Source organism: Xyrauchen texanus, chromosome 44 (assembly GCF_025860055.1).
Source record: "Xyrauchen texanus isolate HMW12.3.18 chromosome 44, RBS_HiC_50CHRs, whole genome shotgun sequence".
NCBI classification, from domain to species: domain Eukaryota; kingdom Metazoa; phylum Chordata; class Actinopteri; order Cypriniformes; family Catostomidae; genus Xyrauchen; species Xyrauchen texanus.
In genome coordinates this window covers 15,970,587-15,997,135 of record NC_068319.1, presented here as the reverse complement: position 1 = coordinate 15,997,135, position 26,549 = coordinate 15,970,587, and the positions used below count along the sequence as shown (strand labels likewise).

Here is a 26,549-nt window from a genome sequence, read left to right as displayed (position 1 = left end):
GTGGGAACCAGGGAGTAATCACGTTCACATAAACAATGGTGAGCAAAATTCAGAGGTTGCATTTTCACTCTAAATAGCATTTATACTACACTGATGGTTAGGTTTCGGGTTAGGGTTAGGTTAGGGGAGTAGGGGAATAGGGTAATTAAATATGCATTCATGTTGACTAGAGGTGTGAATCTTCACTGGCCTCACGATTCGATTCAATTACGATTCAAAGGGTAACGATTTTATTATAAAATGATTCACGATGCATCTTGTCCTTCAATTTTTTTCTTTTTCAGTTTCTTCAAAATGTATTTTTTACTCTCTATTTTTTCCCTTTTCACAGTCGTGTTTGTGCACTTGACTTTAGTAAATGCACTTAAATTGCATCTTTGTTTCCACATCTGTCTTTGGCGTGCACCACTGCTCTGCTGTGATTAAAACTGAACTTAGAATCGATTCAGAATCCTTTGAGTTAATTGCAATGCATCACTGAAACAATTTGTCCCCCCACCCCTAATGTTGACTGTATTATTTCATTTACAACTAAAAACAGCTTGCTTTTGATGCTACTCTGTGGACATTTAACTTGGAAATTGGAGCTTACAAGAGCCCATACATTCAACAAGACTTTCATCTTCAGCCACTGGGGGCAGTGATTTGAATTTTGGTAGAAACGGGCTGATTTCAATGGCAAAATTCACAGTGTGATCAGTCGAGAACATTTTCAGCCATTTTACTTTATTAACATTGTATTAACTGTTGTATTTAAAACAACACACATTAAATGAGCCTTTTGCCGAATCAGTTTGTGGTTAACAGTAAATAATCAGTAACTTACTGACTAAATACAGCAATAATCTGAAACATGAGCTGTTTCACAAAGCTGTCAAAACTACACAAACATGTCTGCACTCCCTGCCAACGACAGACATGCTAGCAAGTTCAAACATGAATTTTCAGAATCGGAGAACACACAGACATTTGTCCATCACCTGATGCTTTAAACTGTGCTGACAGTCTCTTACCTGAGAGAAGGCTGCCAGAAATAGAAATTGTGGGCTTTGGTTCATTTCAGGGTAGATTGCCAGAAATATTTGCCAAATGAAATGGAGGGGTTGAAAGAACACAAGCCTTTTATGATAATTGAGTTGTGGATCTAGCAATGCAGTTGATTGTTATGCATCTGTTTAATCAAAACTCTTTGTTTGGACACCCACATATAGATTAAACCAAACTGTTTTTGTAAAATGATGAGTTTGAGTTTGTCCTAAAATTGGGCCTAATTTTCTCCTGGAAATCTTGGCAATAGATCACCAGATGCTTAGAATATCTTGATCATTAGGAACTAAGTGAATTGTATCTGTTTCGTTTTGAACTTTTATCTTCATAAAATCGAAGATACAAGGACAAAATCCTCACTCTGTTAAGATCCAGGGGTCATCTCTCATCTATTATATGAATCATACCTTGTTATCCCTGAGTATGATAATGCTTGTATGATTCAGCATAGTTAAAATTTCATTATTCATCTTCCCACTGTTACAAGACCTGTAAAAATGGGCTTAATTGAAGCTTCTACCTTGAATAAAAATATAATGTACAATGAGATTTTACCCTGAGGGGCTTTGCCCTTCAACTTTACACTTTGTGGCATGTGGTACTGAATATTTCAACATGGTAATTCCTTTCAACATTTGGTTCAATTTAAAACAACCTGAAAACATATGAATGCTAATGAATAATAACAAGGTTGAATATTAACATTCTTTTATATTGGACTTTATATTTTTGTCAACAAGCAGTGTTTTAAATTATCAGCCACTCCATTGAAACATACAGAAATCATTATGATTTGTTTGAAAACATGTTGTTTTTGCAGGAAGGTATTTTGCCATAAAATGTTTGATGGGACTATAAAAAGGGCAGGGGAAAATGGAGATAAAGAGTAGGAGCAGCAATCGAACTTTTGTGCTCTTAATGAGCCATAGCTCTATGTTTACAGAGCATGTGCGCTGACTACCAGACCATGGCTCCAAAATTTAGTATTTTTGTAAAAATAAATTATTTTATTAATTGCTTAAAACCTCATAAAATGTTGTTAGTTTTATGCTTAAAACTAAACAAAAAACTTTGCCAATAAACTTAATTCAATATATAGGGTGCATCTTAATCAGCTCCCTAGTTCAGTAGTCAGGCACTGATCAGACAGTCAGCCATTTTTAGGGCTGTCTCAGTTGCAAAATCGTTGCAGTGCACTGAAACGTTCGCTCCCTAAAAATTCCCAGAATGCACCGTAAAAACCAGGGTGCATTGATGCTCACTATATTCCCTTACCGGATATGTCGTCATGTCTTCTGAGGTCTTCCAAGTCGTTAAAAGACACGCACAAGTGTAAAACTATGAAGTTAAAGCCTTTTTTTCTCTTTAAAAGAGATGTTGTTTCTAATGCCTTTCATCTACAATGACCATGAAAGTTAAACAATCTTTTAAATATTAGATTTGTTAGAAAGAGTATAAAGATACACTCCTTTAGCTTGTTATCGTGTCGCAGGTGAACGAGTCATAAATGTCCCAGTCTTCAGTGGATAAACACCCTTGCCAGTTCACGACATAGAGAGATAATTGAGACGTAACGATATTCTCTGAAAATGAGTCTTTTTATCTAAGACAATGTTGCTTCTAAGGTAACATTATCTTGTTTGAAGGATATTTTGTACTAGAAGACAAACAAGACACAATTGAATATGAAATTATTATTATTATTATTATTTTATTTTTTTTTACAGTGAATCAAGTTTTGTTTTTTTAAATTGTCACAGATATAACAGCCTCAATAAATCATGTTTGAGAGGTCAGAGTAAGTTACCCTGTACAGTATGCTTTTTTAGATTAATCCTTTCACAAAAAAAACCCTGCAATTGGTGACCTGGTCTTATGTGTTGGAAGCGTGTTCTTATTAGGAAGGTTACAGGAAGGTTAAAGGCAAGTGACTTGCTGCAGATAATGTGAAAGAAGAGCACTTGAAACCTCTCGCAGGGACCTCTGCTCTGAGACATTACGAGTGAGAAAAACACAAACCTAAACTAGGTGTCACTTTGTTGTCATGGAAACCGTCCACCGTTCAGTCTGCAAACTGAGATGGCTGAAGCTGGTGGTTATTAAATACGGCTGATTTGCACTATCATACACTTTTATTACTTGGTATGAGGTTGATTTACTATTCAATATACAAGAGGACTTATTCAAGGTTATTTTTCACACATTACTATGCAAATAAAAAGTAAAGTGTATAGTATATAGTATGTATATGTGTACAGTATACTCATTTCCCATTCAGAGCACAGCTAATATGTTTTGGTTTGCAGCATAATGAAAAGGAGGATTGGTTCTGACTTAGTACACATACACTCACTGAGCACTTTATTAGAAACACTATAATGGTCCTAATAAATTGCCTAACACGGTCTTCTGCTGTTGTTGCCCATCTGCCCCAATGTTTGACATGTTGTGCATACTGAGATGTTATTCTGCTCACTACAATTATACAGAGTGGTTATCTGAGTTACTGTAGCCTTCCTGTCTGCTCGAACCAGTCTGGCCATTCTGTTTTGACATCTCTCATCTACAAGGTGTTTCCTTCCACAGAACTGCCCCTCACTGGATGTATTTTTGTTTTGGGCACCATTCAGAGTAAATTCTAGAGACTGTTTTGCATTAAAATCCCAGGAGATCAGCAGTTACAGAAATAATCAGACCAGCCCATCTGGCACCAACAATCATGCCACAGTCAAAATCACTGAGATCACATTTTTTCCCCATTCTGATGGTTGATGTGAACATTATCTGAAGCTCCTGACCCGTATCTGCAAGATTTTATGCATTCCTCTTCTGCCACACGATTGGCTGATTAGATAAACAAAACTATGATAAAACTACATCTAAACACAAACAATTACAAAAAACTGTTTATTTATTTGTTTGTTCTTCCCCAAGCTCCAGTGTTTTACTTTGCAAATAAGGAGTACCACGTCGATGAGAGTGTCGGCCACATTGAAGTGCGTGTATGGAGAACAGGGACAGATCTCTCTAAAACAGCTACAGTCACTGTGAGATCCCGCAAAACAGCCCCTGTTTCTGCTGAAGGTGAGAAATACTGTTGGCTTTCCCCATTAACCCCCCCAACCCCCCCCAACCATATATTTTTACATTAAAATTAAAAAGGTGCTAGATCATGGAAACAAGTATTTTCCCTGCTCTTTTTAAACAAAAGAGCTTGATGTATTACATAGACCTATTCTAACCTTCACAGTGCAAAGTTCCCTCAACGATTTATTGAAACAAATCTGCAAAATCATGTTGTAAAGCAATTGTCACTGTTGAGAACTATGAGAACATTTACATATGATTTCCCACATTTACATATCATCCCCTATTCAGTAATTTGGTAAGGGTATTGTTACTCTTTACACTTGCTGAGATGTTAGCCAGTCATAATATAGGTCAGTTACATATAAAGTCATATAGATACAGTTGCAGAAATAGCCAGTCTAATTCCAAGGGTCTAAGAGGGAGGAAAATGGTCATGAAAAACTAACTTGTGACTTTTTGCTACAAGATACTTGGGACTTTAAAAGGAAGAAATGCGGCATAACTGTAGAATATGGCCCATTTAATGATTTGAAAGAGCTTTATGAAAACCTACTAACCCCAAGTGCAGGGTGGTGCATGAGTGCAAGAGTAAATGATTGGAGTTATTGCCTCATTTGGCTCAGTCCTTTAACAACTGACATAAGGCATCAAAGACAGCTTTTAGCTGAGCTGGAAAAATAATAAAAAATCTCTCTGTTCATCCGTATACTCTGTGCAATCATCCCAAACTGAGCTGAAAGCTCTGCACAGTACATTCATTCCTAAAAAAAAAAAAAACACACACACAAACACAAAAAAAACCTGCAGAAACAGCAATATCTCTGAGAGAGGATTAATCGGTATTCAGGAAGCTGCATTTTTGCTGTTAAATACAGTCTGATCTTACCCCTATTTCTGTGCTCTTCTGCTAGTGGGGCTGGACTATGTTGGAATCAGCAGAAACTTGGACTTTGCACCAGGCGTGAGCATGCAGACAGTCCGGGTCACCATCCTGGACGACCTTGGACAGCCAGTTCTGGAAGGGACAGAGAGATTTGAGCTTATCCTCCGGATGCCCTCCAATGGAATTCTGGGAGAGCCAGCAAAAGTCACGATCTTTATCAATGACTCAATTTCAGACTGTGAGTGTTGACAGAAGAAATTTTATTTTTTAAGATTATGTGTTAGATCTACAGAATAAACAGAAAAAAAATACTCTTTCTAACATCATAGATAGCATATGGGTAGTTGACATGAAACACTTTTGGGAAGTTTACTGGTCCTGCAGTGTGACATGCTGTACTCCATCTAAAACTATTCTGTTAACATTTGGGGTGACACTGGTGGGCCATTTCTTTGGTTTAAAGATTTAATGCACAATTCAACTATCAAAACATTACTTAATCTTTATACAGTATTCATCATTAGAAAGGTCTAAATATTTTACCTCTGCTTTCCGATAGAAATCTTATAGCAACATTAATTTATTAATTTGTGTCATGGTGTAATATAAAATAAGGAGCGTCTAATGTATTCAGTCATTTAACTCTTTAAGCTTGGATGGGCCGGCGGGCCCACTGAGGAACAACATAATTATAAAAATAACTACAGTCTTGACCAACACAAAATAGGTATAATTTTAAAATTTAGAAGCTGTACTTTACAATGTAGGCATTATGACTGAAACTTAATAAGTCCTTTGAAATTTGCAGACAAATCAGAAGTGTTTCGTTCTGATAATTAATTAATAATTTTGCCAAATTTACACCGTCAAAAATATAGTGAGTAAAAGTTAAGTATACTGTTTCTTTGGCATACATGTTACATGTAAACTGGTGTTGCTTATATGCCGTGTTTTTGCTTATAAGTTCAAGAAAAATAATTGATTAAATATAGAAAAACTTTACATAGAAAAGGTATCTTTAAAATGAGCACAAACACAGTGTAATCGGATACATAGATCATTAGATAATCCACACGAAGCACAATGTGCACACAGCACATAATCTGCTATCTGGCTAAAAACACGTTAGCTTTCCTGGATCAAATGGCTTCATTGGAAGTGATAGTATGTTGTCCAGTGTCATGGGACACTAAATTCAGATTGTTGCAACCAGAGGTAGAATTCACTCAAATATGGGCAGAGAGGATAATTTTTTTGGGAGGGTGTTATGCCACTGAAACAAGAAATCTTTAAATACAATCTCAAAAACAACCTTAAAGGGTTTAACTCTTGTTCACTTACCATGAGATTTTTCTTTTCTAATTGGCATGCATGCGCCTTTTATGGACTTTTAAAAATTTATTTGCCACACTGGAGCACCATTTTAAATGAACCAGTGAAGGCAAAAAGCTAATTAAATATGTTGAAAACTTAGACTTCATATTTAAATGACATGGGTCCTTGGCACGAAGTCGAGTTCATTCCATGTGGGGGTTGGTCGCCGCCAAGGCTGCGCTTTGTCACCAATTCTGTTTGTGATATTCATGGACAGGATATCAATGCGTAGTTGGGGTGGGGAAGGTGTGCGGTTCGGTGGGCTGGGGATCTCATCGCTGCTTTTTGCAGATGATGTTGTCTTCATGTCATCATCGGTCCTTGACCTTCAGCTCTCACTGGATCGCTTGGCAGTCGAGTGTGAAGCAGCTGGGATGAGGATTAGCACCTCTAAATCTGAGGCCATGGGTTCTCAGCAGGAAACCGATGGAGTGCGTACTCCAGGTAGGGAAGGAGGTATTGCCCCAAGTGAAGGAGTTCAAGTACCTCAGGGTCTTGTTCACGAGTGAGGGGAAATTGGAGCGGGAGGTTGGCCGGAGAATTGGGGTAGCGGGGGTGGTATTGCACTCGCGCTATCACACCGTTGTCACGAAAAGAGAGCTGAGCTGAAAGGCAAAGCTCTCAATCTACCGGTCAATTTTTGTTCCTACCCTCACCTATGGTCATGAAGGCTGGGTCATGACCGAAAGAACTAGGTCGCGAGTACAAGCGGCCGAAATGGGCTTCCTCAGAAGGGTGGCGGGCTTCTCCCTTAGAGATAGGGTGAGGAGCTCAGTCATCCGTGAGGAGCTCGGAGTAGAGCCGCTGCTCCTTTGCGTCGAAAGGAGTCAGTTGAGGTGGTTTGGGCATCTGGTAAGGATGGCCCCTGGCTGCCTCCCTAGGGAGGTGTTTCAGGCACGTCCAGCTGGGAGGAGGCCTCGGGGAAGACCCAGGATTAGGTGGAGAGATTACATCTCCACACTGGCCTGGGAACGCCTCAGGGTCCCCCAGTCAGAGCTGGTTAATGTGGCTCGGGATAGGGAAGTTTGGGGCCCCCTGCTGGAGCAGCTGCCCCCGCGACCTGACTTCGGATAAGCGGTTGAAGATGGATGGATGGATGGATGGTAACCAAATTTTAACTTAAAATCTTTTCATTCAAAAAACTCTTTGGGCATATTATGCAACTACCCAGATGGACTTATATGTATTGCTTAATAGTATTTGATCACACAAGCTTTTATCCACAGTATAGAGGTAGATTGTTGTATAAGAGTTTTCTGATTTTGTATATTCTCTTTCTTCAGTGCCAAAGGTGCAGTTTAAACAGGCTGTGGTGACTGCAGAGGAGAGTGAAGGTCACATTACAGCAATGGTCCACCGCAGCGGCGACATTAGACACAAGTCCACTGTACGATGCTACACACGGCAGGGCTCTGCACAGGTGGTGTCCGACTTTGATGAGAGACCCAATACTGATGCATCCATCATAACTTTCTTGGCTGGTAAGCACACATTTACATAAATAGGGTTGTGGACTATAGGGGACACAACAAACTGATGAATTTATAATTTTATTCATTCATTCATTCATTCATTAAAGAACAAACAAACAAACTATTTCGGGCAGTTGCCACTGATTTTGTCCCCTCAGATATGCAGCCAAAAGCTTTTTTTTTTTTTTCAACTAAACACTACTTCCTATTTTCTGCCATTTTTTATTACCTGAGAGAGATTGAAAGTTCTCACATTAGTGAATGACAGCAGAGAATAAAGTGCATGCCTCGTGTCAATGATACAATAGAAACAACTAGTTGTTGACTGCGGTTCTTACAGCACATACGTATCAACCAAACTCACTCTCAAAATTCAGCTGTGAGTCCTGAAAATGTAAGGAAGACGTATTGTTATAGAAAGCAATCGTCACACTCTTTCAACCATCTTTAGCCCTCCAAACAGACCTGACAATATTATTTTGCTGCTGTGTGAATGTTACCCAAGTTTGATCTCCGAAGACAATTTCTGTTTTTTATTGTAATGTTTTAGGTTCTATTTCCTGAAGTATTGAGCAATGAAAAATATTGATGTGTTTTCTGTGTTCACACTTTGGTCTTCATTTTTTGCTCCCCAGGTGAGGCTGACAAGCCATGTGTATTGAAAATGGTTGATGACTCAATTCATGAGGAAGAGGAGGAACTCAGGCTGGTTCTGGGCAGTGCGAAGAGTGACTCACTGTATGAAGCGTCAATAGGCAATCAAAACGAAATGCTCATTAAGATCAAAGACAACTCTGACAGTAAGAGAGACACAGAGGCATTATTCATCAAAGCGGTTTTCATTTAAAAAGCACTTTAGATGAGTATTGAAAGAAATACCTGACATTTAGGTTAAGATCTCCAGAATTTGGGTCAAACTGATATATTCTCTTAGTTAAGAGACAAAAGCTCTTTGCAAGTTCTTGATTCTCTTATATCTTCTCAAACCCTTTATCTTCATATCTCAGAGCCCATCATCAAGTTTGCTGAGACAAAGTACAGTGTGAGTGAACCAAAAGAGTCAGGACATATGATGCTGGTGAAAATCCCCATCCACAGGAAAGGAGACACTTCAAAGGTGTCCGTGGTGCGAGTGCACACCAAGGATGGCTCTGCTATATCTGGAGAAGACTATCATCCCATCTCTCAGGGTGAGGAATCCATAGAGGCTCGTGCAGAATTCACAAGGCTAGACCCCTTCGTTTGCATTTTGAATATGCCACATCTAATTATCCTTTGTAGATTGGCAGATGCTTTACAGCAGCTGCACCCAAGCAGCTACCATGTGCGTGCAGTTCTTATCTAAATCAGGTTTTATAGAGTTCAGGATGCAAATGACAGGTGCAATCAAGAGCGGAAGTGTTTAGGTGGAGCACAAGAGTGGAATACTTATCAAGGGTGTTTATCTTTTCAGTAATGTAATCAGCTTTTTTTGTGTTTGTGTAGATGTGGAGTTTAAAGCGGGTGATGCAGAGCACGTCGTGGAGGTGGAGGTTTTGTTTGATGGTGTAAGAGAGATGAGAGAGGCCTTCACTGTTCACTTGAAACCAGATGAGAACATGGTTGCTGAAACCCAGGTGAAAAATGTCTTGAATGTCCAGTGTGTATAAAGTACATTCTATTGTAAAAATAGATAGTTCCTGCTCTAAAATCTGATGTGCCACATTCACAGCTGTTGTAAAGTGACAGATATACATACCCACAAGAGGACCAGAAATAAACTTTTCTATCTTTTTAAGCAATACTTGCCCCCTTGGAAATCTTTTCCTTTTATGAGGGAATTTTTTCTTAACCATATAAAAGCACACAGCATGTCATCCATTTGTCAAATATTCAAAGACTTGCTAAACTAGATTGGCATATCATATAATATAATATAATAATATTTCAGTTTAACGCATTAAACAGTCAACTATTAATTGCAGAATTAATTTGTGTGTGTGTGTGTGTGTGTGTGTGTGTGTGTGTGTGTGTGTGTGTGTGTGTGTGTGTGTGTGTGTGTGTGTGTGTGTGTGTAAATATATATACATGAGGGGGACCTACACAAAATTAGGCAGGTGTTTTTAATGTTGTGGCTGATCGGTGCATATATATATATATATATATATATATATATATATATATATATATATATATATATATATATATATATATATACACCGATCAACCACAACATTTATATATGCACCAATCAGCCACAACATTAAAACCACCTGCCTAATTTTGTGTAGGTCCCCTCGTGTCGCCACAACAGCGCCATCTCAGAATGCTATTCTGAGATGCGGGTTGGTGCTGTTTTGGCCGCATGAGGGGGACCTACACAATATTCTGTAGGTGGTTTTAATGTTGTGGCTGATCGGTGTGCACATATATATATATATAAAGATTAGATAACAGATTTTAAAAAGCTGTGAAATTTAGAAGGATTTTTTTGCACCCACATATGAAATATTTGGGGCATTTATGTCACTTTCCTTAGCATTTTTTTCCCTGGTCTCTGGTTCATTTCTGATCCACACGCAAGCCTATATTTATAAGTATAGAAAAGTCAAGTATGTTAGTATAGTGTAGTTTATAATAGTAATAGTTTTTTGCAATTATAATTAATAAATGTAGTTTTATATCATATTATTGTTACCACAAAGCAATAGGCCACTTAATGGATAATGGTACTCCACTTGTGCTGTGCTTAACAACACCCTTAAACCATGGTAAAATTATGGTAACATACAGCTTCTCATGGCTTATTTCTTTGTTTTATCACAGTTGCTTGATTTTTGAAGTATTAACATATTTTAACACATTGTTAACACAGAAGTTTGTTTAAATTAAAGCTGAGCCTCTTGTTTTGGCAGATGACTAAAGCTATAGTCTATATTGAGGAGACCAACAGTATGGCTGATGTCACATTCCCCTCTCTGCCTCATGTTGTGTCACTGGTACACTATGATGATGTCAGCAAAATTAAAGAGAATGCCCATCCACCTGCAGGATATCCCGTTGTCTGTGTCACGGTGGGTTTTTCAGTATCGTCAGAGAAAACTAGTTGTATCTGTTATCTGTAACTAAGTAACTGTTAATTTCATATCAGTAGAGCACATCATTATTTGCAGAAGAATTATAAAGTACCTTTGAATCAGAATTGTTAAAAAAAAATCGTAATGACAATTATGGGGTTCTTTTGATCAAATGTTCAATAGGTCCTTGAAGTGCAATCAAATAAAATAGATTGTAGCGATTGTTAGACTTTTTAATATTTAATTATAAAACATTTTTAATAAAGATAAAGGTTCCAAAAGGAAATGATATTCTTGAAAGAGCACAAGAAGCTCAAATTATTTTTAATCATTAAATCCTTCATATTGCGCCTTGTGATAAATGCTTTTGTTTTCAAATAAATGTCACCCATTGTCTTACAAAAAATGACTGTGGTTTTTCCATTGTTCAATGATGGTATCAGATGGTACTGAATGTTTGCCATGTTATTCATGTACCATGGTATGGTATTGTTAATTGAACTGTTTTCTTTTCTGACTCTTCTAGGCCTGCAACCCCAAATATCCCGACTACGACAAAACAGGCTCCATCTGCATTAGCGAACACATCAACGACACCCTGACTCATTACCGATGGCTCATTAGCGCCCCCAGTGGCCCGGATGGCGTCACCAGCCCTATGAAAGAAGCTGACTTTGACACTTTCTTTACCTCCTCCAAGATGATCACCCTAGACTCCATTTATTTCCAGGCGGGCTCTAGAGTTCAGTGTGTGGCCCGTGCTGTGAATTCTAACAGGAATGAGGGGCTGGAGCTGAGCAGCCCTATTGTGTCTATTAGCATAGAAGAAGGTAAGGCTGAAACAGTCACATTAAGTGGGATCATATGAAAATGCTTTGGTTTGTATGATGGAACCAAAGAACATTACACTCTTCCTGAACTGCTGGTTATAATATACCATTTGCAATGTGGAATTAGACTGTCAGTAGGTGGTACAATGCTTGAGGCTATGTTTATGTCTTTGATGTTCCGAGCAGGGATGTGCCAGCCACGTAAATTGGGCACAGTAGGTGCTGAGCCCTTTTCTGCAAAACTACGTTATACAGGCGCTGAAGACCCTCAATATGCCAATCTCATCAAGCTTACTGTCACCATGCCCCACATAGACGGTGAGAGAATCATTTTCCCCTCTGGCTGAAAGATTGTTTGCTTAGTTAAACCCTTCAGAGAAATACATCTTAACACATTCCCCTGGGGAAAAAACGGTATTACTGTTGGATTTGTTTTATTTGCTGTCAAAAAGTAAAACAGTTTCCTCCTCAAAAAACTGAATTAAAGCCTGAATGATGCATAAACATGAACAAACGTCATGTCGCAAATTATCAGATGTTTTCCATCAACATGTTTTTCTTCCATCCAAATTATTTCTGAGATGGAAACAATACAAAGGTGCAAACATCATATTAAAGTATTTTGAAACATTCTTGTCAAAAGTTATTGCATGTTAGGAATCTAGCACAAAAGTATTTTAACAAATATAGGTATATTAATGCTACTTTTATGCAATGCACCAAAAGCTGCTTCCCCTTTCAAAAAAAGAAAAAAAAAAGAAATCATAGATTTTCCTACAATATGAAGATAATCGGCAACAATTCACTTTACGGCTTACAAAATGTGCAATTAAAGGGATAGTTCACCAAAAACAAATTATTCTGTCGACTTAATGTTGTTTAAACCCATATGCTGTTGGTTTTTCGTGGAACACAAAAGGAAGTATTCGGCAGAATGCCCTTGCTGCTCTTTTCCATACAATAAAGTGAATTGAGCCAAAAAGTGAAAACCAAAATAGCACAACAGTCTGGTTCTGGAAGAAAAAATCCCATTCATTTTCTCCATAGACTAATTGCTTTTTAATGATAACCTGTTAAAGACAGTCCAAGCTTTAATGTTGCTAATCAATGCTATATGTATCTGTTGAGTCATAAGTGTATGTTATTTCATAATTTTTTTTTTTAAATGGTGTTTAATAGCAGAATTTCTGGTTAAAGGGGCGGTCACACTAGGCTTTAAGCTTGGACATTTTTTTAGGCAATGCAACGGACGTGGATATGATGTCACGCGGGAGGGCTTCTGGTATAAGTAAATAATACATTACAAATATCAAATAAAATGATAAAGTATATTGTCTACTCACTTTCCTGCAGCAATAAAGCATGCAGCTTTGAAATATGTACTCTTTGTATTGAGCCAAGTGATCAGCGTATGGCGTTTAGGTCACGCGGCCTCTCGTCATACGGATACTCATATACGCAGAGGGGTATGACATTTTTTCCACATGAGCTTGTGAGATCTCCCGTATTCGATTGCGTTTGAATTAGAGTGAATAGAGCACAAAGTGTAGTCTGACCGCCCCTTTAGAACAACACTATCCATGATCCTGCTGTAAAAGCTCCACCAATCAGAGAACTGCGGCAAACAAACGCATGTAACAAACTCTGCAGCGATCGGCCACTTCCATGATGCACTGTGAATGACGCATTTGAGTCAGTCTCCTATATATATTTGTCTCATACTTATATATTTGTAAATATCTGAATATTTTACAATAAACTTAAAATATATTGTTTATATACTTATAATTAACATTTAAATGAATAGTTTTATATTTTTCCGTTGTTATTAATTAGATTGTCATTAGCAATGCTTTATGGGATTGTAGTTCATGCTCTCATTAAAGACGTTGATTACCTTGTACATTCACCTTTTTTTCAAATTTTCAAATACTTTTTTGCTTCAATTCAAAGTAAAGTTGTAATGTTGTGATTCATCTCAGAGTTGGATGATTTGGTTCATGGTTTAGAATGCTTGTGAAATCCCGATGGAAAGAAATGTATGGAAAACTTTTTCCGAAACCAAGATGCTGAAACGTTGACGTTAAACTCGGTGCAGCATGTTTTGACGTATCATATTTGAATAAATGCAAATGAGAGGTTTTCAGTGATTAGCGTTTTTTTAAATGTCTTACTATAAACCTATCATTTGAATCCAGAAGACTTGGACAGTGTTATGATCTGGGGTTGCTTCAGTTGGTCAGGTCTAGGCTCAGCAACGTTATGTGGCAATAAAATGAAGTCAGCTGACTACCTGAATGTATTGAATGACCAGGTTATCCCATCAATGATATTTTTCTTCCCTGATGGCACGGGCATAGTCCAGGATGATAATGCCAAGATTCATCAGGCTCAAACTGTGAAAGGTTCAGGGAGCATGAGGAATCATTTTCACAAATGAATTGTCCACCACAGAGTCCTGACCTTTACTCCATTGAAAGTCTTTGGGATGTGCTGGAGAAGACTTTACGGAGTGGTTCGACTCTCTCGTCATCAATACAAGATCTCGGCCAAAAATTAACGCAACACTGGATGAAAATAAATGTTGTGACATTGCATAAGTTTGTCAAAACAATGCCACAATTAATCAAAGCTAAAGGTGGTTCAACAAAATCACTCTAGGATATATTGCAAATTTAATAAGATGAATTGTGCATTCAAAAAATTTTCATTTAGTGACATTTTACAGCGAATGCCATTTTCATGGTTGGATTCCATGATTCCATCCATGTTTTCCACATTCTACATGTGGTAACAGTGGTATAAGTAGACTCCGATCATCGAATTATTGAAAATTAATTCACATCCCGAGGTGTGAATGCGGAATCACCTCACTACATACTCAAGGTGTGAAATCATTTAAAACATTTAAAAATCAGTGGTCCGACCGTCACCGGTGTCTGATCTTTATAACTCAAATATTTTGTGGTTAACTAGACCATGTAGTGAACTGTTTATCTACAATCCAAAACACACTGAAATGTCAAAATAAAAGCTCGGTTTAAATGTATGCATGTATTTTTGCTTAAATATTACACCTGTTTGGGCACAATAAAAGTTCCTGGAATATTGTGCCTTGAAAGAGTGGGAACCTTGTTAGATTATAGATACATTTTTGGAGTCTCCATTCACTTTTATTTCATTGTACTCTGCCTAACATTTATTTCATGTATTTCACAGAAGACAGACAATCATACTCATTAGAATCAACATGAGGATGAGTAAATAGCAACAGAATTTTTATTTTTGTGTGAACTATCCCTTTTAATATTTTTCTAAATTAGCGTCTCTTTGGATATATTTCAGGTAATTCATATTGCTTGGCTTCTAACCCTTCTAAGATTCCGACAGTCCACTCTACAGTATTAGTTTGTTAATTATCATCGTCTTTGCTCTCTGCTCACCAGGCATGCTCCCGGTGGTCTCCACTCGATCTCTGTCCAATTTTGAGCTGACCCTAAGCCCCGATGGCACTCGCGTGGGAAATCACAGGTGCTCCAATCTGCTGGACTTTAACGAGGTCTCCACACACCACGGCTTCCTGACCAAGGCCACCCGGCATATAGAGAGCGTCGGAGAGTCTCTGCCCTATCAGTATAGCAGCGCTCTCAGGGGACCGAGCACGCTACGCTTTTACAGGAACCTGAACTTGGAGGCTTGTCTGTGGGAGTTTGTGAGTTATTATGATATGACTGAGCTGCTCACAGACTGCGGGGGAACCATCGGGACAGATGGGCAGGTGAGAGGTTTATAAATCGCGAATGTCAACAAGTGTTTTATCTCCATGAATATTTATATCTCCTAAGAAATTTTAGAAGAACATCTGAGACAAAGTTGATAGTAAGCCTTCCAAGCTATGAAAGACCAATACAATGTTCCTATAGGTACACAGACTGTCACCTGGTGTTTCGTAAACAGTGATTATGGATGAAAAGTGCATTTGAATGAAACAGAACGACTGGGTTTCAAACTCAAACAGCACTTTCATTCTCGTTACTTTTTCTTGTAATATGTTATGCACAGTGCCATCTGACAAGTGTAGCTCTCTTTGGGTTCTGCTGTCAAGAATGACTTTGCAGTAACCCGCTGTGCTTTAATATTTATTCTGTTTCATTTTATTTGAGATCTAGCTTAAATGGCTTAGCCGCAGTCTAGTGTCTAACCTCAGAATGATATTTGCTATTACAAAAATAATTCTTAAAATCAGCAATAGCTCCCTCTGAAACAAGACATGGATTAAAAAACACTTAATTTAAAGGAAGTATTTCAGATCCTGCTGAGGATCTGAATGACCAGCTGAGCTGGTTGAGTATTAAAAGCCTGACTGTCATCCCTCAGGATGGCAATTTGAGGATTTGAGGATTTTTCTAGTCTTGATTTAACTCTATCCAGCAGGTGTTCAGACCAGCCTCATTACTGGAGAGCACATTTTATAGCCTGGTATTTTGATTATAATTGACTATGGAAATTAACAAATGTTTCATTCAATCAGAACAGATTTTGCATCAAGACAACATCTTTTCCTCTAACAATGACAAAAAACAATTACAAAAAAAAAAACATCTTGGCTTATTGATGAAATTTGCTTTGGCAAAGAACTGATTCATGGACTCTTCTAGTGGAAAATTAGTCACCGATCGCTGCAATACGGTTCCTTTTTTTTTTTAAACACCTACTCATTCTTTGTTGCTATTGTTTGCTATATTTTGGTATACAAAAACATTTAAGCATAAGCATTTATATCAAAAGGTTTTTAAGATCATGAGAACCATGTGTCCAAACTTTTTGACACTTAATGTATATTTATGCTTAATCATCTTTTGCTATGTGATTTTTAATAGGTGCTGAACCTGGTGCAGTCGTATGTGACCCTGCGAGTCCCTCTCCACATCTCATACGTGTTTCATTCCCCTGTTGGCGCAGGAGGATGGCAGCACTTTGACCTGCACTCTGAGCTGAGGCTCACTTTCGTGTATGACACTGCCATCTTGTGGCAGGATGGTGTCGGCAGCCCTGCGCTGACAGAACTGCAAGGCAAGTCATGAGGAGGATTTCCACATTTATGATACATACAAGTATTTCAGTCTATTTTGATCTCATAGGGTTCCAATTACACATGGCTTAAAACCACATATACATACTATGGCCCCAAAAAGAAGTCTGATACATAAGCCACACTTAAAAATGTATGAAAGTCAGGGTCAGGGGCAAAATGCCAACAAAATTCTAAATATAATAACATACTCCCTGTTTATATTGTATTATATATAACATCTGATATAGTTTTTAATATTCTGTTCTTGATTCTGTGTTATTGCATTATTAATACTTAAACAGAACAATAACATTGAAACTTGCCTGTTAACATTGTGACTGAAATATTTCCAAATTAATCGAAATCAAATCCGGAAATCAGTGCCAAATCCCAGCCCTACAAATATTCATTCATTTTGATTTCATTTAGTTGGTAATGGCCTATAGTGACTCTTTTTTTGGGGATTTAATTAATTGATTACATTTATAAGGTAAGACAAAATTGCCCTTATTAAGGTAAAAGAAAATTCCTCCAAGAACAATTGCCCCTTAATAGAGAAGTTCATTTCTGACACTGATGAAAACAAAATATTAGGCATGTCACAAAATATCATTACATCGTTGTGTTTTTAAGGCATTGATATATTAACATTATTGGGCATTTATATTAGAAGCCTAATTTGTGTGCTTTCCAATTCATTGTCAGTGTGCCTTCTGATTAATGTAATGGCGTAATGGCGTTGGGAGACCACAAGAGGGTGATGTAACATTCACTGAAAATTCCTACATGATATTTCCAATATCCAACCATAAAGGCATTCATGTTAAATTTAGCAAACTCTCTGCAAACGCTTGTTAAACAAGCTTTAATGTCATGTAATGTAAGAACTTTGACTGGCTGATTGATAATATTGAATAAAATGTAATGTTTATTACTCAATTGATGATCAATTGATGCTCAATTGGCCTGCTCAAGTCAAGCCGCGATGCAGCTACAGTGCCGACCAACAGCCGGGCCAGCCGAATTTCGGACGCCACCAAGGCCCTGATGCAGAGGCGGCGGCAGATGCATGCTGACGGACCCACACACGTCGAGTACGGCCTGCTGTGCAAGCAGATCCGGCAGCAGCTCAAGACCGACCTCGACCAGTACAGACAGAGGCGCCTGCTGGCGACAGCCGAGAGCCGCAAGAGCCTGAAAAAGTGCAGGCGGGCGATGCAGCAGCAGCGCGGCCAGATACCAGCACTGAAGACGGCCGACGGGCGGACGACCAGGACTCGGTCCGGTATTGAGGCCGAGTGCAGGCGCTTCTACAGTGACCTGTTCGCCAGCAAGGTCCCCGTCCCCCCACCTAACCTTCAGCTCGACCAGCTGCCACCCATCCTGCCAGTGCTGGAAAGTGAGGTCCGACATGCAGTCGAGCAGGCACAGGCGGACCGGGCGCCCGGCCTGGACGGCGTTGAGATCGACCTGCTTAAGGCCGGCGGCCACTCACTTTGGACAGCCATGGCAGCCCGATTCAGCAGCTACATGGCACAATGCCAAATCCCCAAACAGTGGAAGACGGCCAAGACAGTACTGCTGTTCAAGAAGGGCGACCGCGAGCTGCTCAGTAACTACCGGCCGATCACACTGCTGTCGGCCGTATATAAGATCTTCACCAAGGTGCTGCTCAACCGGTTGGTCAAGCAGCTGGACGAACAGCAGCCCGTCGAGCAGGCCGGATTCAGATCTGGCTTTAGCACCATGGACCATGTGCAGGTACTGAACCAGCTGCTCGAGCGGGCCAGGGAGTATAAGATGCCGCTGGTCCTGGCCTTCGTCGACTACGAGAAGGCCTTCGACTCGGTCGAGATCAACGCCGTGCTGCTCGCCCTCCAACAACAAGGCATCGGGGACGAGCATGTGGCCCTGCTGCAGGAGCTGAACAGCAACTGCGCCACTACTATCACCCTGTTCGACCGGCCGCTTAACATCGAGGTCGGCCGCGGGGTCAAGCAGGGCGACACCATCTCGCCCAAGCTTTTCACCACCTGCCTCGAGCAAATTTTCCGGCTGCTCATCTGGGACGAGGTCGGCATCAAGATCAATGGCCGCTGGCTCAATCACCTGCGCTTTGCCGACGACATCGTGCTGATAGGCTGCTCGGCAGTCGATGTACAGCAGCGGCTCGACCAACTCAACCAGGCTGGCGCTCGGTGCGGCCTCAAAATCAATCTGGCCAAAACCAAGTGGATGCGCAACGACCAGGTGGCCGACACTACCCTTCATGTCGGTCAGCACCAGCTCCAGCAAGTCGATAGATACATCTACTTGGGCCAGGAGCTGACTACCGACCACAAGATTGGTCAAGAACTGGCACGACGACGCCGAGCCGCCTGGGTCAGCTTTGGCTCAATTGCCGAGACGGCCACTAACAGAGCCATCGACCCGGACATCAGGGCCGCCCTATTCAACAGCACCTTCCTGCCGGCCATGCTCTACGGGGCCGAGACCTGGGCAACAACGGCGGCCGACCGACAAAAGCTGGCCGTGACTGAACGCGCAATGGAGCGCCACATGGTCGGGGTTAAAAGGATCGACCACGTCCGCAACGAGCAGCTGCGGGCCATGACCAGGGTGGCCAACGCGGTGGACCTGGCCAAGAAGCGCTGGGCTGGGCACCTGATGCGGCGGACGGCCGAAAAAAGATGGACACGCGAAGTCACCGTCTGGTTGCCGATCGACATCAAGCGGCCACGCGGGCGCCCTGCAAAACGATGGCGCGACTCGCTACGACAAGATCTGGAACACAATTGGATGGGACTCGCCCAGGACCGACAGACCTGGGCAGATCGTTGTGGTCTGCGCTGACCACCTTTGGCCGGCGAAGACAGACCAATTCTGGATTCTGGATTCTGGATGTAACCCGATCAGCCACAACATTAAAACCACCTGCCTAATATCGTGTAGGTCCCACTTGTGCCGCCAAAACAGCTCTTGCCCATCGAGGCATGGACTCCACAAGATCTCTGAAGGTGTCCTGTGGTATCTGGCTTCAAGACGTTAGCAGTAGAACCTTTAAATCCTGAAAGTTGCGAGGTGGGGCCTCCATGTATCGGACTTGTTGGTCCAGCACCTCCCATAGATGCTCAATTGAATTGAGATCTTGGGAATTTAGAGGCCAGAGCATCACCTACCACCAACCTAAAGATTGTTGCAGACCACGTACCCCCCCTTCATGGCAACAGTATTCCCTAATGGCAGTGGCCTCTTTCAGCAGGATAATGCGCCCTGCCACACTGCAAAAATTGTTCAGGAATGGTTTGAGGAACTTCACAAAGAGTTCAATGTAGTTACCTTGGTCTCCAAATTCCCCAGATCTCAATCTGAGCCATGGAGGCCCCACCACACAACTTACAAGACTAAAAGTCTTGGTGCCAGATACCACAGGACACCTTCAGAGATCTTGTGGAGTCCATGCCTCAACGGGTCAGAGCCGTTTTGGCAGCACGAAGGGGACTTATGCAATATTAGGCAGGTGGTTTAAATGTTGTGGCTGATAGGTGTATATCCCACCCCTTGACAGGTGACATTGTAACGAGATAATAAATGTTATTCACTTCAACTGTCAGTGGTTTAAAGGCTGTGGCTGATCAGTGTATATCTTCCTGAGTGCCGACATGTTTGACACCTGCATCTCGGCGAAATCGAGTTGAACATTTCCACACAAGGACTCAAGTTGTAATTCCGTCTTCAAGTGGTGTTCCATTACACTTTTCATAGTAGGAAGTTGGAAAATCTGACTTTCCAATCATAAGTTGTGGATCTAGTTACCATACACATTTACATTACTTTTACATTTATTCATTTGGCAGATGCTTTTATCCAAAGCGACTTACAAAAGAGGAATAATACATCATAAGCGATTCATCTTAAGGAGGCCGCAGTATGAAAAGTGCTGCATGACAATGTTTCACTAGCATCAGTATAGTAGGATCCCAGACATCATTTGATGAATGCATGGTTAAGTGGTCATGGATAAGATGTGTTTTTAGCAATTTTTTGAAGACCGAGAGTGAGTCTGCTTCACGGATGGGATGTAAATCTACATGATTATGCTTCTTTAAGAAGTGATCGTTCAGTGTCACTCAAGTATCCAAATACTTAAGGGGCCCCTGTATATTTTAGTGATATAGATGTCACATGTAGCCACATGCTAAATTAAAGGCTTTAAAAATGTGTCATTTATGCAGGTGCCATGTATCCAACCAGCATGAGGATTAATGAGCAGGGGAGAATTGTTGTAAACTTCCGAACAGAAGCTCGCTTCAGGGGCTTGTTTGTGGTGGCACATCCTGGTAGGTTTTTTAATATCCTCCTCCCAAATAGATGCTCAAAGTTACCCTATTTCATTCATTAATATATTTTTTCTGAAAACAAAGATGAAGCACAAGTGCTTTAACAATAATTTGTCTTTTTTCTAGCAGTAAATCTGAGGTGGTTAAATACAACATATAGAACTTCAAAACTAAATTATCTCTCCAGTTTAATATATTAACTTAATCTCACCTGATTACCCAGCATCCCCTGTGAGGTCCATGGTGTTAAGTGCAGACCACCCAGGCTTGACCTTTAACCTCTCTCTGATCAGGACTGAGCCCACTTACAGTCAGCCTGTCCAGCAATGGATGTTCATATCTGACTTTGCCGTAAGTCTCTTTTAACCATGTGCTCTCACAGAGCTTAATCAAACAACACAAATACAAACAGTTTTCATTATGTAAAGTGTTATAAATGTCTCATTTGTTAGTATTTATTATTAACTCATCTGTGCCATCCATCACCTGCAGGTTCGTGATTATTCGGGCACATACACAGTGAAGTTGATCCCCTGTATAGCAGCGCTGAAGGTGGAGTACTCTGTACTTCCAGTTTGTAACCCTAGAGAGCCGGTTACCTTTGATCTTGATATCCGCTTTCAGCAGGTAAAACAATTGTAATTGGGATTAGTTTGGTTGCTGTGGACTGTAGGCCAATGATAGGCTTGTGTTTAGTATTATGGAATTAAACAATATATTGCCTTCCAAAGCCACTTTTTGTGTTGTCTTATCATTGCTCTACTTATCTGCCACAATAATGTAGTGTATTTTAATATGTGAAATATTTATTATATATAATGTTTATATTATTTCAATATGATTATTTATCATTATTTAATCATTATATATTTAATCATTTTTAATTGTTGTTAATTATTGATAGATGTGTAATGTAATTAATGTAATAATTTCTATTGACAATCTAATATTTGTATATATATATATATATATATATATATATATATATATATATCATATGTATGCATTGCTTAAATGATTATATCTCTTTATATAATATGCAGATTAATTGTATATATAGGATTTTATGAGCAGATCTATAGACAACAGTTAAACCTAAAACAGCCTTGTTTTCTTCACTTTCTTCACTTAGGTGAGCGACCCTGTCGCTGTGGAGTTCAGTCTCAACACACAGATGTTCCTGTTGTCTAAGAAAGCATTGTGGCTGTCAGATGGATCTATGGGCTTCAGCCAAGAGAGTGATGCGGCTTTCTCTCAGGGTACCCACACTACAAACACCTATGTAATTATTAGGGCTGTCGATTTAACTCATTTAATTATATAAACAATTAACGCAATTAATCATGTTCCCTGACCATAATAAGGAAGATTCCTACCATCGGAGCAATTCAATCTTGAAGTACCTCCTGTTTTCTCCAGGGGGCAGTAAAGTGATCTGACGCAGGCGTACATTGGCACATCCTTAGTAAAGGATGTAATAAATCTCAATCTGCAATTGCAAAATGGATTGCTACATTTACATTTAGGTGGCATTCATTTAGCAGATGCTTGTATCCAGGATACAACATAAGCTATCTTAAGGAGACTGTAGCATGAAAAGTTGCTCTCAGATTGCTGTGAATTTCAGGCCAAAGATAGGCTTATGTTCAATAATATGGAAATAAACAATAAATTATATTCTAAAGCCACTTATTGTTCTGTCTTATCATTGCTTACTCATCTGCCACAATAATGTGAATCATTATAATTATCGGAATTAATATTTTTTTATAATATATATATTTTATATGTAATTATTTAAATATATATATTTATAATTATTTCATCATTATATATTACATTATTATTATTTAGGAGGCTTTCACCGCAAGTATTTATATATGTGATTAAATGTTATTAATCTGGTTAATAAATTGGCATACCATGTAATTAATTCGATTAAAAATGTAAATCGATTGACAGCCCTGGTAATTATGCATGTCGCTATGTAATTCATTCAGTGTGTGTATGTGTGTAGATTGTCAAGCTAAATCTTTTTAGACTTGATCAGGTATTAAATTAAATGAAATACACTTTATTGTCTAGAGTTGAGAGTTTTTCACACAGTAAGGGAAGTTGTGGCTTCCTGTTTTAGTCAAACCAGATTTAATCAGTGTGTAATTCTTTACAATGAAAGCCTAGAATCAATCACATTTTTTGTGAATTATGTTTCTGTCACAGTTCTGGATTATACTGTGTAATGCTGACACTTATTCTCCTCAAGGTGACACAATCTATGGACGGGTGATGGTGGACCCTGTACAGAACTTGGGTGACTCCTTCTACTGTAACATTGAGAAGGTGCATCTGTGCACTGGAGCTGATGGATATGTTCCAAAATACAACCCCACCAAGTTTGAGTTTGGATGCCTCGCAGACTCTCCTTCCCTCCTCTACCGATTCAAAATTATTGTGAGTAGTCTTCAAAATAAAATGCGAGCAAATAAGAATAAGAACATCCATATAAGAAGGTCAGCACAATATAATATATTGTAATAAAGAATAATTTTTTCAAATGGTTATAATGTAAATAAAGTTTTCTGTAATATTTGGCTGATGTGTGGTACATTTTAAATTGTTCTGTGTGAAAATGGTCCCATGAATCCACCTTGCCTCTAGGACAAAGCTCAGCCGGAGACTCAGGCCAAGAGTTTTGGAGACGTGGGTTTCAATGCCCTGCTGGCTGTGGACGACCCCTCTGCCCTCTCTCTGGTGAAACAGCCAGGCTCTGATGGATTTAGGCTGGATTCAACTCCCCTATTCCAGGTCTAATCTTCATGATGTTTAATAGAAGTTTAAATTACATTTAAAGACCCCATGAAATCAGTTGACCGTTTTCTTTCCTGTGTTAATGCTTACATAGTAAAAACAGAAACAAATCAAAAACCTTTTTTTAAGATAGGCTTTATGTCACAGTAATAAACTATTATTTGCTACTTGCTGTCCTTTTCTGCATATAGCTAATACACATGAACTAAAAGCCTCAAAACCTTGATTTCATGGGGTCTTTAGGTTATTGTAATAGAAGAAATTATTTACCATGTGTTAAAGATTGTCAAGACTTGTGCAAATACTTAACTATCTTCCTCATCCTCAAGGTGGCAGCTGGGAGGGAGTGGTATATTCACACCATCTACACAGTACGTTCAAAAGACAACGCCAAACGTGGCATTGGCAAGCGAAGTGTAAAGTACCACTCAATAACACCAGGTGATCTTCAACCAATGGACGCCAGAGGACGTGCTAAGCGGTCCAACAGAGAAGACCCCATACTGGCAGAGGAGATCGGACCGGATAACAACCGAGGAACAAATATCATGCACATAGCCCTGGACCGCAGTCGTTGGCGTGCTGCGTCTGGGGAGGATTTGTTCGCAGACGGACTGTCTCCACGGGAGCTCAGCGGACGAGATGCAGAAGAGAATGCGGTAACAGTGGCGGGAGCTCTTGTCGGACTGCTTCTAACTGTCCTTGTTGTTGTAGTGTTGGCACTGGTGGTTCGCTCAAGGCGGATGCCTGCTAAACAGGCCCCAAGGGTTTTGTCTAGAATGCAGCCTGTTGTAGTTCGAAGTAGCCTTGATGTTGGTGACAGTTCGGAGGTTTGAGGAACTAATGGACTCCTTAATCATACGATGGATGAATTCTTTTGTTTTGTTTTCTTTGTTTTAAACAAGTGCCTCTGACAGGTGTGATCATAAGAAGAGCTCATGACAGAGTTCAACACCAGCCCAAAGAATTCTCCATTCAGTCCTCATGCCATGTTCTACAGAGGTTTTATTTCATAGTCAATATGCTTATCAATCATGGGCAAAGTGTCTACCTGCAAATGGATGATAAAGAGGGAATCTAAAGTATATGTACTTCCGAAAGGATACAAGTTAGGCTAAATTGACTGAATGTTGATTACCACAAAAAAAAAAGCACTTACACGAATTCTTCTGTTAAAATGCGTATATTATTTAAGCTATAAAGTTGTTTAAATCATCATTTTTATGGTTGTTTTAGGGTTTAAGTGTTAACGTCATTACGTCGCCATATCAACAGAGTTACAAAATTGGCTATAACTATCCACAGAAAAGGCTAGGTAGTGATTTTATCACTCTAAAATCATGTTAAAATTCATGTTGTTTATGTCTTGTGTCTATACTTTTGAAACAGTGAGTATTTTACTGTTTTACGTATTGGCCCCATTCACTTCCATTGTAAGTGCCTCATTGGAACCTAGATTTTTGCCTTTTTTTTAAAGAAATTTTTTAAAAGACAAGTCAGAATTTGGTAGTGGTGTTGGTGGTAATCAATATTATGCCACAAATGCCTTCTATTTAGCTTAATTTGTATCGAACCTGGAATATTCCTTAAAGGTATGAACTGATAATTACACTGACACTGGTACTGATATTGTGTTTCACTTTACATTCATACATTTACTACAGACACAAACTACAGTCATTCCTAAGTTTACATTTAAGTCAGATGTGATGCCATCTATATTGTTGCCTCTGTTGTGTATTAATATTGATTTGTTCATTAGTATTCTTGAGAGCTGCATGCATACTCAAGCATTAAATCTTAAATATTGCAATTTTACACTCTGAGAGGATTCATTTGAGTGTTATAAACCAAGGGGAAAACTGTGATTCAGGAAATCATTTAGATTTCCAAATTGATCTGTTTCACTCATGACCATTTTTCACTTTTCTCTTATGCGCTTCAGTACACTAATCTCTGAAATTGTTGTATTAACTGTTACATTTGTGTTGTCATTGCCAGACAATTATTCAAGTGTTTGTGTATGCATCCAAACAAGGAATTGGTTTAGAATTTTCTGTCTCATTTAACAAATACTGTTAATATACTCATCATCAGGCTTTTGATATTTAAAAAGAAATGTGCTATGCAATGAAATCTGTGGATACTTTCCCATACAGTATTTGCAGAGGATTGTGAGGCTGACTAACAGACATAAGCACGACACTTTGGGCACAATTAAATATTCTTTTCTATGTGTGAAATTGTATTTATGGTGATATGTTGTGCTTTTGTACATTGTTCACTGCTTAATATTTTCAATGCTAAATGCAGTTTTTATGTAATGGGCCTTGAAGCACAAAATAAACGAAGTCTTGAGTCTCAGTAACTTTGAAAGACTTATTTTTGCAATGCAAATGTATTTAATGCATGAGGAATCTAATTGAATTACCTTTAGAGCAAATGCAGCCATTTTAAATCTCTGGTGAGGTATATCAAATAAAATAGCCTGCATTTAAATAAGAATAGCAATAAAGAATTCCCTAGATTGGAGGAAGTTCACCACAAAGCACTTAACATAATAGACCAGAATTAG

General features: G+C 39.3%; 1 protein-coding gene across 2 annotated transcripts in view; it reads left to right on the top strand.

Annotated features, from left to right (window-relative positions):
• LOC127636471 (FRAS1-related extracellular matrix protein 2-like) overlaps positions 1–26,326 on the top strand; it is an 89,338-nt gene extending 63,012 nt beyond the window's left edge. Inside the window, exons 7-25 of one of the 2 annotated variants that reach the window (XM_052116942.1) lie at positions 3,982–4,131; positions 5,049–5,258; positions 7,678–7,875; positions 8,502–8,666; positions 8,874–9,056; positions 9,352–9,482; positions 10,761–10,919; positions 11,449–11,752; positions 11,939–12,070; positions 15,199–15,530; positions 16,633–16,825; positions 21,062–21,166; positions 21,296–21,319; positions 21,387–21,517; positions 21,659–21,793; positions 22,299–22,425; positions 23,430–23,617; positions 23,825–23,971; positions 24,304–26,326. In XM_052116942.1, coding sequence (XP_051972902.1) covers positions 3,982–4,131; positions 5,049–5,258; positions 7,678–7,875; positions 8,502–8,666; positions 8,874–9,056; positions 9,352–9,482; positions 10,761–10,919; positions 11,449–11,752; positions 11,939–12,070; positions 15,199–15,530; positions 16,633–16,825; positions 21,062–21,166; positions 21,296–21,319; positions 21,387–21,517; positions 21,659–21,793; positions 22,299–22,425; positions 23,430–23,617; positions 23,825–23,971; positions 24,304–24,810 — 3,521 coding nt within the window. In that variant the 3' untranslated portion in view covers positions 24,811–26,326. Of the gene's footprint in view, positions 1–3,981; positions 4,132–5,048; positions 5,259–7,677; positions 7,876–8,501; positions 8,667–8,873; positions 9,057–9,351; positions 9,483–10,760; positions 10,920–11,448; positions 11,753–11,938; positions 12,071–15,198; positions 15,531–16,632; positions 16,830–20,237; positions 20,243–21,061; positions 21,167–21,295; positions 21,320–21,386; positions 21,518–21,658; positions 21,794–22,298; positions 22,426–23,429; positions 23,618–23,824; positions 23,972–24,303 lie in introns of both variants that reach the window. The other variant, XM_052116943.1, reaches the window with a different exon arrangement.
• Positions 26,327–26,549: the final 223 nt, after the last annotated feature.